This window comes from Oryctolagus cuniculus, chromosome 12 (assembly GCF_964237555.1).
Source record: "Oryctolagus cuniculus chromosome 12, mOryCun1.1, whole genome shotgun sequence".
Taxonomy (NCBI): domain Eukaryota; kingdom Metazoa; phylum Chordata; class Mammalia; order Lagomorpha; family Leporidae; genus Oryctolagus; species Oryctolagus cuniculus.
The window spans coordinates 67,744,212-67,760,615 of record NC_091443.1 but is presented as its reverse complement, the minus strand read 5'-3'; the positions used below and the strand labels follow the sequence as shown (position 1 = coordinate 67,760,615).

The 16,404-nt window shown below is 52.7% G+C and overlaps 1 protein-coding gene across 1 annotated transcript in view; it reads right to left on the bottom strand.

Moving 5' to 3' along the window:
* Window positions 1–385: 385 nt before the first annotated feature.
* The window catches only part of SORD (sorbitol dehydrogenase), a 32,258-nt gene continuing 16,239 nt past the window's right edge, over window positions 386–16,404 (bottom strand). The window contains exons 4-9 of the mRNA XM_008269076.4: window positions 13,574–13,733; window positions 9,150–9,268; window positions 5,326–5,391; window positions 4,482–4,657; window positions 2,775–2,896; window positions 386–1,978 (exon numbers count right to left, since the gene is read on the bottom strand). Coding sequence (XP_008267298.3) covers window positions 1,813–1,978; window positions 2,775–2,896; window positions 4,482–4,657; window positions 5,326–5,391; window positions 9,150–9,268; window positions 13,574–13,733 — 809 coding nt within the window. The 3' untranslated portion in view covers window positions 386–1,812. The remainder of the gene's footprint in view (window positions 1,979–2,774; window positions 2,897–4,481; window positions 4,658–5,325; window positions 5,392–9,149; window positions 9,269–13,573; window positions 13,734–16,404) is intronic.

Here is a 16,404-nt window from a genome sequence, read left to right as displayed (position 1 = left end):
CAGGATGCATATCAGCAGGGAGTGAGAACTGAAGATGAGCGGGGACTCATACCCAATACGGGTTCCAGCAGCTCTCCAATATGGGATGTGGTCTGCCGAGAGGCCAGTTATCCACGGCACCAAACGCCTTCCCCACCTCTTTCCATGCTAGAGGAGCCTTGGATGCCATGGAGCTGGATGGAGAGAGCTTTGAGAGAGGGCATATGGCAAGTCTGGCCCTAGCTAAACAGGATTCAGAGGAAAATGAACAAGTGGGCTGGGCTGTGTGACCGCTGAGTGTGTGTGTGTGTGTGAGTGTGAGAGAGTGTGTGAATGTGAGTGATGTGTGGACAGAAGTCTCAGGACCCCACCTTCCTTAAGCGGGTGAGAGAGGAAAAGCAGCGTGTGACCTTGAGCACATTACTTGATTTATTTCCTTATCTGTAAAACAATCAGACACTTTGGCTTTGCTGCAAGGATGAGAGGTGATTCACATAAATTTCCTACAGCCCATGAAATTATATTTGATGCAGAAAATGGGTCAGCTGCAAAAATCCTGGGATTCTTCCCTCTGTGAAGTGGGCAACCTTGATCCACTCCTCCTTAAACAAGAATAAACAGCAGCAAGAGCCAGACACCAGCAACAGAGTTGATTATGCACAACAGTTTGAGGAGTTCCAGGCCCTGGTCGTAGCCTTCCCTGGTCAGAAAACTCACCCTCCACCCACAACCGAAGTGAGGGATTAAAGGCTGCAACTCAAGTTACACCACGGCTACTATATCCTCATTCTTGATGAATCATTTCAGCGCCCGAATTGGGCACGATGTGGTTTGGATCCGAATCTTACATAGAAAAAACCCCACAATTAAAATAAGACAAGTTCAGAAAATGTCATTCTGACAGACAGAAAGATAGCAAGGCCTTCAGTGGCTATGAGACGGGGAAGGGATCTGTCTAATAACCCAAATGAAATGGAATTATCTAAGAATCAGTGAGGGAGCCTTGGAGCAGATGCTCTTTCTGCAGGGGAAAGTCAGGTGCCTGGACCAAACCTGCAAGGTCTCCTGGTTGCCTAGCAGCAAGGGAGCCCGGTAGGGCAGGGATGGGGAGTACTGGGAAGGTGGTTCCCGGGCTGGCGCAGGAGAGGACAGACTTCTCAGGGGCAGAAGAGGCCCTGTTCCAGCAGTGCTGACTGAGACGAGCCCTCACCGTTTCCATCTTTGGGGAATGCAAGCTGGCTTGATCTCACAGTGGGTTTCAGTTCTACACATCCGTTGGGTTTTTAAGCCATCCCCAACCCAGGAAAATCAGTCCCTTTTGTCCCACTCCTTTTATCATCAAACCCAAAGCATGTATCAGTAGAAACACTGTGCTATAAACTACAACTGCTGACAATCCCCCCTGAGTTACAGATTTGCATGAAAATCAGCCTCTGGGCCAATTAAATCTCAATGAAATTGTTGCTTCTGTGAAGCCCCCATTCCCCACCTAGCCTGTCCCTGTGGCACCGGGAAGCCAAGGGCTAGGTCTGCCTCCTTACTCAAAGGCACGCCAGGAAGAAGGGAGTTCCCGGCACCTGCCTGTCCAACTCTGCTCTACTTGGTAAATTCTGTTCAGCATGAACAGGTCATCCTGGCCTCAACTTCCCCCAAGCCATCCCTGCTTGTGTCTTTAAGGCACACCAGCTCCTCCGTGTAAGGCTCTCCGCTCATATGAATTATTTTAGTTATTCTTATCATTCAGAAGAAGGCTATGTATCAAAGCCCACCCCTGCCCAGCCATTCAGCCCAGAGCCGCTGAGAGGCAGGGACCGGGGCAGAGCCCAGGGGACATCAGGGATTCTGGTCATCCGGGTCACACTTAAGCATGATTTTCACCCCCAGTCCTCTCTTGGTTGTTTCAAAGGCCTCAAGAGCTTTCTCCAGAGGAAACCTATGAGTGACTAAGGGCTTTACATTCACAGACTTGGACGCAAGCATGGAAATTGCTACTGGCCACCTGTAAAAAGGAAAAAGAAAAAAAAATCACAAACGTTATAATCAGCTTTCAGGGAGAAAAGAGCCAGGCCCCCAAAACTACCAGGGTTGGCTCAGCCATATTTACTTATGGCACTGCTGTTCGGCAAGGCCAAGTTTACAGCCCAGCCGCGGAGGTCACAACAGCCTTTGGCCTTGCAGTTGGCTTACAGGTGCAGAGCCTGACTGCAATTGTCCCCTCTCCTCCCTCCTGCCCCTCTGCCTGGATCCCCCTATTAGGGAGGCCACTGGGAAGGAGGCCCTGCAGTCTGAGGAAGGGCAGCCCCAGCTGAGCCACTCGCACCCACTGGTGCTCCGTGATGGGCCTGGAGTTATAGCCTCTAAAGCTGAGGGCGACAGTGGGGACAGAGGGACCTCACAGGGAGAGGGGAGCTGCAGAATGTGGGAGGGGTCAGTTAAACCGCCCCTTCTCCCCAGGGTGGGACTTGATTTTTTACTGTTGTCCTCCTCTTCCCCTTTAAAGGGGAAAGTGGAGACAGGGTCACTTCAGGACATGGAGAAGAGAGCAGGCGGGGGTGGGGGGGTGGGAGGGAGGATGTGGGGCGGAGACTCAGCGAGAGTTGCCTCTAAATCCCCTCCCTCCTGCAGAGGAGTAGGTGTTCTCCCTCTGGATCCCTATCATATCGCGTGGCCGTCCCTGCGGCCAGGGAGTGCCCCTCATGAATAAACAGGCAGCAACTCTTGGTCCCAGAGGCCACACAGGGCCTGCCCTGGTCTTGCTGGCGGCTGGCCAGCCAGCTCACCCACAGCACACTCACGTGTTGCAGTATCGAAACACGCCCTTGATATCCACCTCCCGCAGGGCGGCGTGCACCAGTGGTATGGTGGTCATGTCGGAGCCCAGCCCCACAAGCACCAGGGTCCCACCAGAGCGCGTGGCCTAGGGAGGAGGCAGAAACAGGAGAACTCAGAAGAAAGCGTAGACCTCCCGCTTCCTGTAACCTATCAGTCCCTCTGAGCCTGGCAGGTGGGACCCCAGAGATCCCAGGCAACACGATCCTTGCTGGCTGCTGAACTCTTCCATGTGGGGACTAAACCCAGCGGTGCAGCAGAGTGGATGTTATCTTCTTCAAAGTTCCTGAAATAATGCACTTGCCCCAGGCCAGCGCTGTGATGCAGCAGGTTAAGTGGCGGCGGCCTGCCAGGCTCCTCGTGGGTGAGAAAGGATGAGGGTAGGAGATGGCCTGGCACTAGGGAGGGCCCTGTGAGCGGCCTGGTGTGCTTCGACTGAAGCGGCAGCATCACTCACAAGCCGCCTGGGACATGCTGCTGCCCCCCTTAGAAAAGTGGGACAGACATGTCGAGGATGAGAGAGAGCCACAGGACACTCTCGATTGGGAAGTTTTCCAGGAACGTGGTTTCACCCTCAGCACTTCTTCTATCTGGAGATGAAGGGGGCTCCTCCCAAGCTGCCGGAGGTCGCCAGTGCGGAGCTGGAGCTGACTTGTGGAGCTAGCGCAGGTGCTTACCCAGCGCCTGGTAGACACCTGCACGCAGCAGTGCCTAGAACCCAGGGCTTGTTCTCTTTCCCCTCCTTTTTCTCATACTTGGCCTCTTGATGCCACTCCCTCCCCCCACCCCAGCTCCCTGTCAGGTTCCCAGGAATTGCTGGGGGGCTGCTCAGGGGCAGGTCAGGCTAGCACGGGAGAGAGCAGAGCAGTAGCCAGCGTCCACCCTGAGAAGCCTGCTCACTTGGTGACTAACCCGCATCACAGCTGTCACTGGGCTCCATGCCTCAAAGACTGCAATTTCTCTTCAATAAACAAGAAGCGAGGCTGGTGCTGTGGCATAGTGGGTAAAGCTGCCGTTTGGGACACCAGTATCCCATATAGGAGTTGGTTTGAGTCCTGGCTGTGCCACTTCTGATCCAGCTCCCTACTAATGTGCCTGGGAAAGCAGCAGAAGATGGCCTAAGTGCTTGGGCCCCTGCACTCATGTGGGAGACCCAGAAGAAGCTCCTGGCTTCAGGTCTGGTATAGCTCCAGGCAGTGCAGCCTTTCGGGGAGTGAACCAGTGGATGGAAAATCTTTCTCTCTGTCCTGTCCTCTCTCTCTCTGTAACTCCAACTATCAAATAAAATAAATCTTTTTTTTTAAAGACCACCAAGATAAGGCTTTCCTGCACTCCCCGAGAGCACAGTTCCCAGTCCTTGTTCCTCCTGTGGTCTTTCTGTCAAGATTCCTACTTTTATGGCCACAGATAGGATCTTGAAAGCAGCTCCATCCTAAAGGTCTGGCAGGTGACAATTTTCAAGTCCCAAGCCTGTCTGTTATCTTGTTTGAACTCTATGCTGCCTCAGTGAAGACAAAGGCGGATGTTACTACCTCGCAGGGGGCACATCTAAGACAACAGAGATGCCAGGAGATGAACTCGTCCTGCCTGGGGGCCAGACAGCAAGTCAGTGAGCTCCTCGCTTCTGCCCCATGCCCTCTCCCCCGCCGGCAGGCTGCCCCAGGCCCACTCACGTAGATGCCCGCCTGGATGGCGGCCTCTGCCCCCGTGCACTCGATGGTCACGTCTGGCTTGTGCCCCAGCAGCCCTTCCACTTTGCTGGCCACTTCCTTAGGGCTCTCCTTGGAGATCTGGAGGACGAAATCGGCCCCGACTTCCTTGGCCATGGACAGCCGAGAAGCAGACAGATCTGAAGGTGAACAGAGTTTCTTTCAAACTAAGAAAGCGGATGATGGGTTAGGAAGAGAGTAAAGTGGAGGGGCAGGATCTGATGGCAGCAAAGCTCGGGGAAGTGGGTTGTGTCGCTGTGCCCAATACATGGGCTCCTCGCACGCTTACTGCCCCATAGCCCAGGCAGCTACACACACACACTCCCAGATCAACCGCTCCTCACACAAAACACAGATGCACACCCTCCTACATGCTGCACAGTGCTTGCCTGCACACGCTCTCATAGCATTCCACACTTTCCCAGAAAACCTCTCCTCACACATTCATACTCACATATTCATACTCACGTCCCTCCATGCCTCCCACCCAAACCACACAGCACCTCACACACCTTTGCCTCCTGAGCTCCAACAGATCCAGGGCAGAACCTCCTCTTAGGACCAAGGGGCCAATACAGGCAGCTGAGGCCCACATACAAAATTCCACTCCCCTCTTCACAAGAGCGCCTTGTTCTGAGCTCTCAGCGGCTCATGCCTGGGTGGGCTTTTCAGCCCTGGACGCCGGAGACAAGACAGGAGCTCTTCAGAAACCCAGTAGCTCAGAAAGCACGTAGGTCTCATGTCCCAGGCCCAGACTACGAGCCCAGCTATTTCCCCCGGAAGGAACTTTAAGAAGAAAGCCTCTTACCAGTCACCACTACCTGACCCGCTCCCATGGCCTTGGCCACGAGCAAAGTGAGCAGCCCGACTGGTCCTAAACAAAGCAGAAGATGGGGGATGTTTGTGAATTGTTATTGTTTTTCAAGATTTGGTTATTCATTCATTCATTCTTTCATTTGAAAGGCAGAGTGACAGAGAGAAAGAGAAAGAGAGAAAGACTTTCCATCCGCTGGTTTGTTCCCCAAATGCCTGGAACAGCCAGGACTGGGGCAGAGTGAAGCCAGGAGCCAGGAACTCAGTCTGGATCTTCCACATGGTGGCAGGAACCCAAGTCTTTGGCCATCATTTCTGCTTCCTAGGTGAATTAGCAGGAAGCTGACTAGACGCACAGCAGCCAGGACCCAGTACCAGGCACTCCATAGGACGTAGGCATCCCAAGGGGCAGCTTAACCCACTGCACTCCAGTGCCCACCCTGTGTTTGTGAATTATTAGACATCAGCTCTCCCCTCTGTCCAGGCCACAGACAGGAACCATATCTTTCTTGTGCCCCTAGAACCTATCCCAGTGCCATGCACACAATGAGACATTAACAGCTGCTGTTGACGCCGGCGCCGCGGCTCAATAGGCTAATCCTCCGCCTTGTGGCGCCGGCACACCGGGTTCTAGTCCCGGTTGAGGCACCGGATTCTGTCCCGGTTGCCCCTCTTCCAGGCCAGCTCTCTGCTGTGGCCCGGGAGTGCAGTGGAGGATGGCCCAAGTGCTTGGGCCCTGCACCCCATGGGAGACCAGGAGAAGCACCTGGCTCCTGCCATTGGATCAGCGCGGTGCGCCAGCCATGGTGGCCATTAGAGGGTGAACCAACGGCAAAGGAAGACCTTTCTCTCTCTCTCTGTCTCTCACTGTCCACTTTGCCTGTCAAAAAAAAAATTAAAAAAATAAATAAATAAAAATTTAAAAAAAACAGCTGCTGTTGAGACCAGAAGTGAGCAAATGCACAGAGAATTGTTTATGGGAAATACTTGGAGCTCGGTTCTGTCTCTCCTGGGGCACTGCTTGGAGCTAAACTCAAAGAACCAGAGGGTCGAAGGAAACGTGCACTTTGTTAGTGAATAAGGAGTCTCAGGGAGTCCAGTGTGACCCCGCCTTCCTGAGAACCCACCACTGCACTCCAAGGAAACACACACACTCTTCCCGGGGGTCTCTGAGGCTCAGCCTGCGGGGGCGGTATCCTCAAGTGAGCTGGCTCCCTGGGTTGACCCTGTTGCTCAAACGGCTCCAAGATACTCAGGTGCCCAAGATCACCCGCTTCCCTGCAGTGTCTACAGGCCATGCCCACTTACGGGGAGCAGGAAAATGGCCTTCCACAAGCTGGAGCAGGCCCCTCCCTCCTGGTCCTCAGAAGCAGCACCCCTGCCAACACCCAGTTCTGGACTTGTGTCCTCCACAATTGTGAGGCCCTGCGTTTCTGTCATCTAAGCCACAAAATCAAAAAACCTACGCCCCCCCAAATGAGGCAATGCAGAATCTCTGAGGGGGTTTGCTTTTTGCACATGCTCCTTTAAAAACAATTTTGTGAGTTCCTCTAGAAAGTCAAACACTGGGCCGGCACCGCGGCTCAATAGGCTAATCCGCCTGCGGTGCTGGCACATCGGGTTCTAGTCCCTGGGAGACCAGGAGAAGCACCTGGCTCCGGGCTTCAGATCAGCGCCGCGGTGCGCTGGCCGCAGCGTGCTGGCTGCAGCGGCCATTGGAGGGGGTGAACCAACGGAAAAGGAAGACCTTTCTCTCTGTCTCTCTCTCTCACTGTCCACTCTGCCTGTCAAAAAAAAAAAAAAAAAAAAGTCAAACACTGGAAAATAATACCTGAAATGTCCAAAAAAGGGTGACTAGTTAACTAAACTGTAGGGGGATATTACAGTTTTTAAAAATGATGTCATAACTCTGCTACAACATGGGAAAATTTACAATATTTTGATTTTTTTTTTCAAAAAGAATAGGCAAAAAGAGCATATTTAGGGCCTGGTGCTGTGGCACAGTGGGTTAAAGCCCTGGCCTGAAGTACCGACATCCCATATGGGTGCCGGTTCTAGTCCCGGCTGCTCTTCTTCCGATCCAGCTCTCTGCTATGGCCTGGGAAAGCAGTAGAAGATGGCCCAAATCCTTGGGCTCCTTCACCCCTGTGTGAGACTGGGAAGAAGCTCCTGGCTCCCGGCTTTGGATCAGCGCAGCTCCGGCTGTTGAGGCCATCTGGGGAGTGAACCATCGGATGGAAGACCACTCTCTCTCTGCCTCTCCTCTCTCTGTGTAACTCTGACTTTCAAATAAATAAATCTTTTTTAAAAAGCATATTTAGTACAGTCTCATTAAAAAAAAAAAAACAAGCCGGCGCCGCGGCTCACTAGGCTAATCCTCCGCCTTGCGGCGCCGGCACACCGGGTTCTAGTCCCGGTCAGGGCGCCGGATTCTGTCCCGGTTGCCCCTCTTCCAGGCCAGCTCTCTGCTGTGGCCAGGGAGTGCAGTGGAGGATGGCCCAGGTGCTTGGGCCCTGCACCCCATGGGAGACCAGGAAAAGCACCTGGCTCCTGGCTCCTGCCATCGGATCAGCGCGGTGCGCCGGCCGCAGCGCGTTAGCTGCGGCGGCCATTGGAGGGTGAACCAACGGCAAAGGAAGACCTTTCTCTCTGTCTCTCTCTCTCTCACTGTCCACTCTGCCTGTCAAAAAAAAAAAAAAAAAAAAAAAGAAAAGATTCTGCACTAAAATGTTAAGTGGTTCTTTCAGGCTAATGGGAATTCTGTGTGTGTGTGTGCATGTGCATATATGTATGCACGTGTGTGTGGTATATATGTAGCTTGTTTTCCTTTTCTATGGCAGATGATTATTTGTGCAGATTTTAAAAGACCCCATGTCCCGAGTCCTGCAGCCTGCTGGCTCCCTGGGGCAAATCCGCTCTTCTCCCGTCACTTCTCTGCAGAGAGCCCTGCCAGGGCAAGTCACTCCCACATGTGCACGAGAAAGGCCAGATCATAGCCACCAATAGGGGAGATGCTGTCTGGATCCCCGGCATGAGTTGGACCGAGGCTGCTGGGCTTGGTTCTGGGGGGCTGGAAGCAGGGAGCAGGAGACGGCAGGGAGCTGCAGCCCCACTGGAGGCAGAGCGCAGGCTCGCCGGCCAGGAGAATGGGCCCCGCCTCCCTTGTGGATACGACGAGGCAGTCATTGCTCTGGTATGATTTAAAGTTCCAAAATTTGCCCTCCTCCCTTTACCCCAACAAATACTGCCCTAGCTTCTTGGGAGGAGTTCAGAAACAATCACAAGACTCATGTTTTGAGAGAACAAGAGAGGTAGGCGTTTGGCCTGGCGGTGAAGGCGCTGGTTAGGATGCCTGCATTCCCCGTCAGAGTGCCTGCATCTGAGTTCCAGCCCAGGCTCCTAATACCAGATTCCTGCAGATGCAGTGGTCGTGGCTCAGGTAGTTGGGTTCCTACCACCCATGCGGGAGAGCCAGTCTGTGTTCCCAGCTCCATGGCTTCTGCCCTGCCCCAGCTCTGGACATCAGCTGCCATTCGGAGGATGAACCAGCAGAATGTCTCTCTCTCTCAAATGAAGAAATAAATAAGCAAATAAAGAGGCAAAAGGATTACATTGCCCAGGAAATGTAGCATTAGTCGCTGTCATGTTGCAGATATTTATTTAGCCAAGTGCTGATCATGGAGGGAATGGGACTCTATAACCCTCCCCTACCCAGAGAGGTTCTAGACCAATCGCAGCCCTTGGAGGGGGGATGAAATGAGAAGAGGGGTCCCTGTGTCCCCAGTGAATGAACTCATAACCAAAGTGTCATCTCCTTACCGGCTCCGCACACAAGGACACTGTTCCCCAGGGTGACGCCACCTCGCCGGCAGGCATGGATCCCCACAGACATCGGCTCAATGAGGGCTCCTTCCTCAAAGGTGACACTGTCAGGAAGCCTGCAGAGTCATTCGGCACCGGTTAGGTCTAGGGGGTTAACTGTATCATATTGTGCACTCACAAGGTCACAGTAACAACAACAGTTGAGATTCATTGAGCATTTACTTAGGTGCACCAAGCAAACTGCATCTTCACGCAAATCCTTGGAGCAGTTCTGTGGCAGGTACCACCACTCCAGTTTTACAGGTGAGGAGACTGAGGGTTGGAGGGTTAAATGACTTATCCCCCAAGGTTCAAAGCTAGGGAGGGGCTCAAAGGGTCCACATTAGAAGTCAGACGTACTTGGGCTCCACTACCCACGTGCATCACCCCTATCTGAAAATGGTTTTCTCGGAGGAAATCAGTTCAGGGAATGTGAATATGTTTTCTCCAATGTGCCAGCCAAGCCAAGGGGTGGGGCGGTTGGCATCAATCAATGAGAAGTTCATTTAACCAGGGGCTGGCTGGCTGCATTCCAGCATCTCACGGCTTCTCCCTGTGGCAGCACTTCTGCCTCAGCCATCCACAACTGCGCAGGTGCCACTCTGTTTCCCTGTCCCCCAGAGGACATCTTCCAGGAGAGCCACACCTGATGACAGCAGCTGCCTGGCTCCCCTGGGAATGGTTAGGACGGACCTGTCCCACACAGCTGATTAAACGCTGTGTCACATTCACCACGGGTTCTTGGTTTTTACTTCTGAGCCTCCTGGCATCTCAGCCCCATCAACAGGCCCACTGGAGGATGACAGTAAACATTTGCAGAAGGCTTTACGGATTAGAGAGCTTTCTCGCCCGTTATCTCATTTAATCCTCGGGATAGCCCGGCCAGGCAGGAAGGGCAGGCTTTATTTTTACCTTTCTTTTGCAGAGGAGGAAACAGAATGTCAGTGACATTGAGAGATTCGCCCAAGGTTACCAGGCTGGCAAACAGAACTTAAACCCGGGTCTCCTGATTCCATGGCGTCTGCCTGGCTCACCTCAGCTGCCTCTTGGTACAAGCAGCTCTGTAGCTAATATCCAAACTCTGCAAGTTCCTCAGTGCCCAGGATTCATCCAGAGCCCTCAGCACCTTTGGATGCAGGCACAGAAAAACCCTCTGGTTCCAGAAGGGAAGGTGGCATCCCAGCCTTGTGCCTGTGCTCACAGTGCCACTGTGCCCAATCCTTAGCTGAACAAATCACGAGGCCCGTGGTCGCCACCACCACGCTGCTTCTCTCCTCCCCCCTCCCCTCCCCGTCCACCCCTCCCAGCCCCGCCCGCTCCTGTGCTCTGACTGGTGTCCACACCTCTTCTATTCACCACCCCACAGGCATCAAGTCTACAAAGGGGAACAGGTTCCAAGTGAAATAATGAGGAGCCACGACTCTCTCAGAGACCCCAGCAAGCACTCTCAGACATGCCTGCCCCTTCACATCTGGGCCTCCCTCTGAGCTCAGAATAGCCCTGAGCTGGGTGGGAGTGGGGGGATGGGCTCTTTAGTTGGGAAATGAGTGAGCCCCACACCTCCCCTCTTTATTCTCTTCAGAATAAGAACATCCGGGAGAGATGGGATTGGGGATGGGGATGGGAATACTCAAAGTTTCCTCCCAGCCTTAGCCTTTTATGACTTTATAACCCCCAGAGAATGACAAGGCAGCTTGGCTCAGGGGTAAGCAAAGGGGGACCGAGGGCGATCAAGTAGCCGGGGGGAAGCAGGGAGATGGAAAGAAAACAGATGAGTGGGAAAATACAGCAGCTGGGCTGTGCAGGAATCCTCTAAAACACATCAGAGGGGAGGGCCACAGCCCAGGCCAGAAAGGACCCTTGAAAGAAAGGAGGGGCAGGAGGCGGAGTACACAGCCCCCAGGGACCCTCCTCGGCCCCTCCACCATCCTCTGCCATTCCTTACACATCACCTCAACCTCAGCACTAGGCCAGATCCTGCACATCCATCCCTCAGACCGTAAGACCATGGCTATGACACATCTCGGTGCTCATGCCGAGTGCTTTCTCTTCGAATCGCATTCACAAGTCTGCGAGGGAGGTGCTGTGATCACCTCCATTTGACAGGCCAGGATTTTGAAGTTATGCCTGTATAATTTAAGGAACTTGCTCAAGGGCTCACAGTTGGTAAGTGGCAGAGCCCACTGGTTAGTCTTGAGTTCTGCTTCTATGATGTTCTGCCTTCCTTGAAAATGTGGTTTGGCGCCTTGACTTGGAAAGGGCCCAGGAAAAGATGAGCTGATCCAGGAAGCATTAGCTGAAATGCAGGCTCTGTCCAGATAACCTGCTTTCTTCTAGAACAGGCTTGGCTGTTGACTTAAACTCATCGCAAGGTCTCTGGCCTGCGACTGCTCTCAAGGCTTCCAGTGGGCACTAGAAAAACCCAAATCTGTCACCCTGCCCCTGTGGCTGGCATCTGGCTTCCACTGGCCAAGGCACTGGTGGGGCCAGGCTGAGGTGGAAACAAAATGCACTTGGGCCATGTGAGAGGGGAGCGGCACATCAGCATCCCGTGCAGAAGGGGCAACACTGGGCTTCTCCCTGACACAACTTCTCACCTCAAGACCATCGCAGGCACGAGCTGGGGTGGGGCAGTGGGCACAGGGCAGGTTCCCAGTTGACTCCTAGTTCTGCTCTGTACCTCAATTAGCCTCTTTCTGCCCCAGTCAACCCTTGCATTAAACTGCAGTCAGAGTGCCCACCTCACCATTATTCTTGGGAAGGTTAAATAAGATAAGGCATGCAAAGTGCTTATTGGTTCAAGGGCAGGTACTTAGTAGTCATAATTGTGACTTTACATGCATTGCCTTATTTAATCTTCTAGTGATTAAATGAAACCGAAGCAGGGGAGGGGAGGGTTAAGTCACTCCCGCAACGTCACTTGCTAGGAGGGATTGGGCCCCGGATCCCAGCCTGCGTGCCCTGGGCCACACTTGCATGTCAGTTGCTGTTGTGATTGTTTGCTGTTCTCAAGGTCATCGAGAACAACACCTTTCTGGTGGTTGTGGTGGAAACCAATAACAGAAGATAAGACAGGACGAGTTCTCTCTCCAGAACAGCTGGAGGGAGTGATTTCAGCAAGAATTTCCTGTTGTCGCTATAGATGAGGGAAAGTCAGACTGGAAGACTAAAACCAAGCACTGCGGGTCAGGCTTAGTCCTAGTATGGCTACCCTCACTGAACGCCACCGAGAAGGGCAGGCCTGACAGGTGAAGCCTTATGTTTACAGTCATGAGCCGAGGGGCTGGCACTGTGGTTAAACCACTGCTTGACAGCATCTCACGTGATTGCCGATCCGAATCCTGGTTGCTCTGCTTCTGATCCAGCTCCCTGCTAATGGCTTGGGAAAGCAGTGGGACAAGGCACAAGTGCTTGGGCCCCTACCACCCACACGGGAGACCCAGATGAAGTTCCTGGCTCCTGGTTTTGGCCTGGCCCAGCCTTGGCCACTGTGGCCACCTGGGGAGTGAACCAGCAGATGGAAGACCTCTTTGTCTCTGTCTTGTAACTCTTCCTTTCAAATAAATAAATCTTCTTTAAAAATTATGAACTAGGCTGGCGCCGCGGCTCACCTCTGCCTGCGGCGCCGGCACACCGGGTTCTAGTCCCGGTCGGGGCGCCGGATTCTGTCCCAGTTGCCCCTCTTCCAGGCCAGCTCTCTGCTGTGGCCCGGGAGTGCAGTGGAGGATGGCCCAAGTGCTTGGGCCCTGCACCCCATGAGAGACCAGGAGAAGCACCTGGCTCCTGCCTTCGGATCGGTGCGGTGCGCCGGCCACAGCGCACCAGCTGTGGTGGCCATTGGAGGGTGAACCAATGGCAAAGGAAGACCTTTCTCTCTGTCTCTCTCTCTCACTGTCCACTCTGCCTGTCAAAAAAAAAAAAAAAATTATGAACTAATGGGGCAGGCGCTGTGGCTCACTTGGTTAATCCTCTGCCTGCAGCGCCGGCATCCCATATGGGCGCCGGGTACTAGTCCCGGTTGCTCCTCTTCCAGTCCAGCTCTCTGCTGTGGCCCGGGAAGGCAGTGGGGGATGGCCCAGGTGCTTGGGCCCTGCACCCTCATGGGAGACCAGGAGGAAGCACCTGGCTCCTGGCTTTGGATCGGCGCAGTGCTGGCTGTAGCAGCCATTTGGAGGGTGAACCAAGGGAAGGAAGACCTTTCTCTCTGTCTCTCTCACTGTCTAACTCTGCCTGTTAAAAATTGATTAATTAATTAATAAAAAAAAAGAAAAAAATTATGAACTAAAAAGAATGTAGAAATCACTATGGGAAACTAGAAGAAAGGTCACTAAACAAAAGGAGGGAGAGAGGTCCAGCAGCATGCTGGGGCCACAGGCACTGACTTGTAACAGAAGTTTGCATTGTGTTTGTAGAAGCGGCAGAGGTTCCCGTCATCAGGGGGTGTGGCACAGAAGAAGATGGTGGGCGACAGGTTGTAGCGGCCGGCCTTGCAGTATTCATCATTTTCTCGGACGGCGCCAGGCTCGATGGCAACACGATCACCTGGAGAGGAAAACTAAGACATGACCGAGCCCAAGAGTGGAAGCAGAGCCTGCCTCCTCCTTGGAGCCTGGTTCCTGGTTTTCTGATCTTTGAAAACAAGAGCCAGGGCAGAGGCGCTGTGAAGGCATGCAGGCTCGTGGGCAGGGCCTGGGGACAGAACAATGCAGCTGCTGAGCTGCCCTCCTCCTTGGGGACCCGGGTGTCCCAGGCAAGCCCAGCATATCGGTGCATCCAAGGGAGAGCAGATGCAGCTCCAACTTGGGGAAAGGATCAGCCCACATCCCTGCAGACTGCCAGGTTGCACCTGCTCTTTTCTAACTCGTGTGAAAAGCCACCGCTGCCCTCTGGCTCCACAGTCACTTCCCAGCTTGGGAAGCACAGAACCAGGCCCATCTGCAAACCAGGCCAGGTCTGGTTCTCCTTCTCAAACTGATGCAAAAGAGGAGTTTGTCTGGGGTTTGCACATCTTTTTTTTCTTTGTCTGTTGTGAAAATATGGAGAAGGGCTCTACAGAGCTGAGACTCATAATCATGGCACGTTTGAAGTTCAGTCTGGCTGTGTTTAGGCAATAAGCTAGGAGTCAGCTGCTTCCTGGTTAGCAGAACCTCAAAGGCCGAGCACCTGTGGAAGCCTCAGACTCCAGTACGGAAAATAATATGCAAGGCTTGTCACACTCCACACCTCACTACCCCTGCTTGGAAATAGCCTGAGCATTGCTCTCTTGTTTTGTTTTGTTTTTCCTTTATGAAAATTTCCCAATATACAGCAAAGTTCAAAGAATTGTACGGTGAAATGCAGCTACCCCCCACCTAGATTCTTCAGGGAATTTTAGCTGTGTTGGCTTCGTCTTGTATCTCTCCACCCAACCCTATGTCCCATCTGCCCGTGTCTCCCCCAGCCATCAATGCATCTTCTTTCCTGATGCATTTCAAAGTAGGCTGTAGGCATCAGTACATTTCACCCTACAACATGTCAACCTGTACATCAGCAACTAGAGCTCAATCTTTGTTTACAGCTTTTTTTTAAGGTAAACTTTTGACATAAGGAAATGCCCAAGTCTTAAGTGGACCAGTGGATGAATTTTGATAAATGCATTTACTTGTGTAACACATCAAGACACAGAACATCACTACTACCTCAGAAATTAAATTCCTTTGTGTGTCCCTTCAGTCAATTCCACCTCTACACACACACACACACACACACAAACACACAAACACACACAGGCAACCAATGTTCTGTGGTTTTTTTTTACCATAGCTTAGTACTATCTGTTCTAGAACATCATGGAATTAAACACAATGTACATATTTGCATCTGGCTTCTTTCCCTCATCCTCATGTTCTCCGGTTACTCCATGTTGTGGTGCTATCAACAATCCATTCTTTTTTATGGCTGCATAGTGCTCCATTGTGAGTAGCCCACAGTTAGCTCAGCCACTCTCCTACTGATAGACAACTGTTTCCAGTTTCCTAATTTTTTTTTAAGCATGTCTTGCCTTCTCATCTTGGACAAGCGTGCCTTGGGGTTAATGAATGTTCTGCTCCATATTTTATTTCTCCATGGTGCCTTGTGTTACACTAGAGAAATGTTTACTGCTAAACATAGAATTTATGACTGGGGGGGACAAAACGATGGGAAATCAGTGTTACTAGCATCTTAGAAGGGCACTGCTTACTGGTGACAATTGTCCTAGGACATGACAAATCAGAGAGTAGTCTATTATGGTGTAAAGGAAAAGGAGAAAGGAATGAACAATTCAAGGCAAGCAGTCACCCTGAGGCTCGGGGACGGTGCAGATGGTCTGGATGCCAGCACCCAGCCCTGCTCAGAACTCCAGCAGGCGGCCTCCATGCTTGCAGACTTGCAGGAGGTTTTATACTGCAGGCGTTGCGACATGCCAGCGTTCTAGCTGGATTTTAACTCCGCCTGAACGTGAGCAATGACTCACACCAGCTAATCAGAGGCTGTGCTAGAAACCCCAGTGGACCCTCCTGCCTGAGCTGAGGTGCCAGCTCCACAGCAAGGAGGAGAAAGCTGCCCCGCTGGCAGCCAGGAACAAAGCTGGGGACCAATGATGGCTGAAGGAGAGGGAGGCAGTACCCTGCGGGGCCCCTCCCACCGGAGGAACCTGAGCACCAGGGCCTATTGGGAAGAAGTGCTCACGCCTACAGGATACAGTTTCCCAATGGTGGCACAGCACAGCAAGACCTGCCGCTTCCGGAGCATCAGGTGCGCACCAGGTGAAGCGCATCACAAAAGTTTGCTTCTTCCTCACCATAAACCAATGAGATGGAGATAGGATGGGAGCTTAGGGGGCCGCACAGTTTGACCTCTGGACTAGAGGAATTAGGGACCTCCTGAGCCTGAGGACAATGTGAGGAGCCTGCTAAGAACCCATAGGTCTGGCGTTTATTCAGCGCAGACATAGTAAGCTATTTTTATGAGTCTTTTTGTGTCAAAAGTACCCAGGGGGTGGTGTCTGGCACAGTGGTGAAGCCGCCACTTGGAACACCCACATCTCATATTGGAGGATCAAGTTCTGGCTCTGCCCCGATTCCAGTTTCCTTCGAGTGAGCACCCTGGAAGGCAGTGGGCAACGGCTGGAGATTTGGGTCCCTGCCACCCATGTAGGAGCTAGATTGAGTTCCTGGTTCATGGCTTCAGCCTG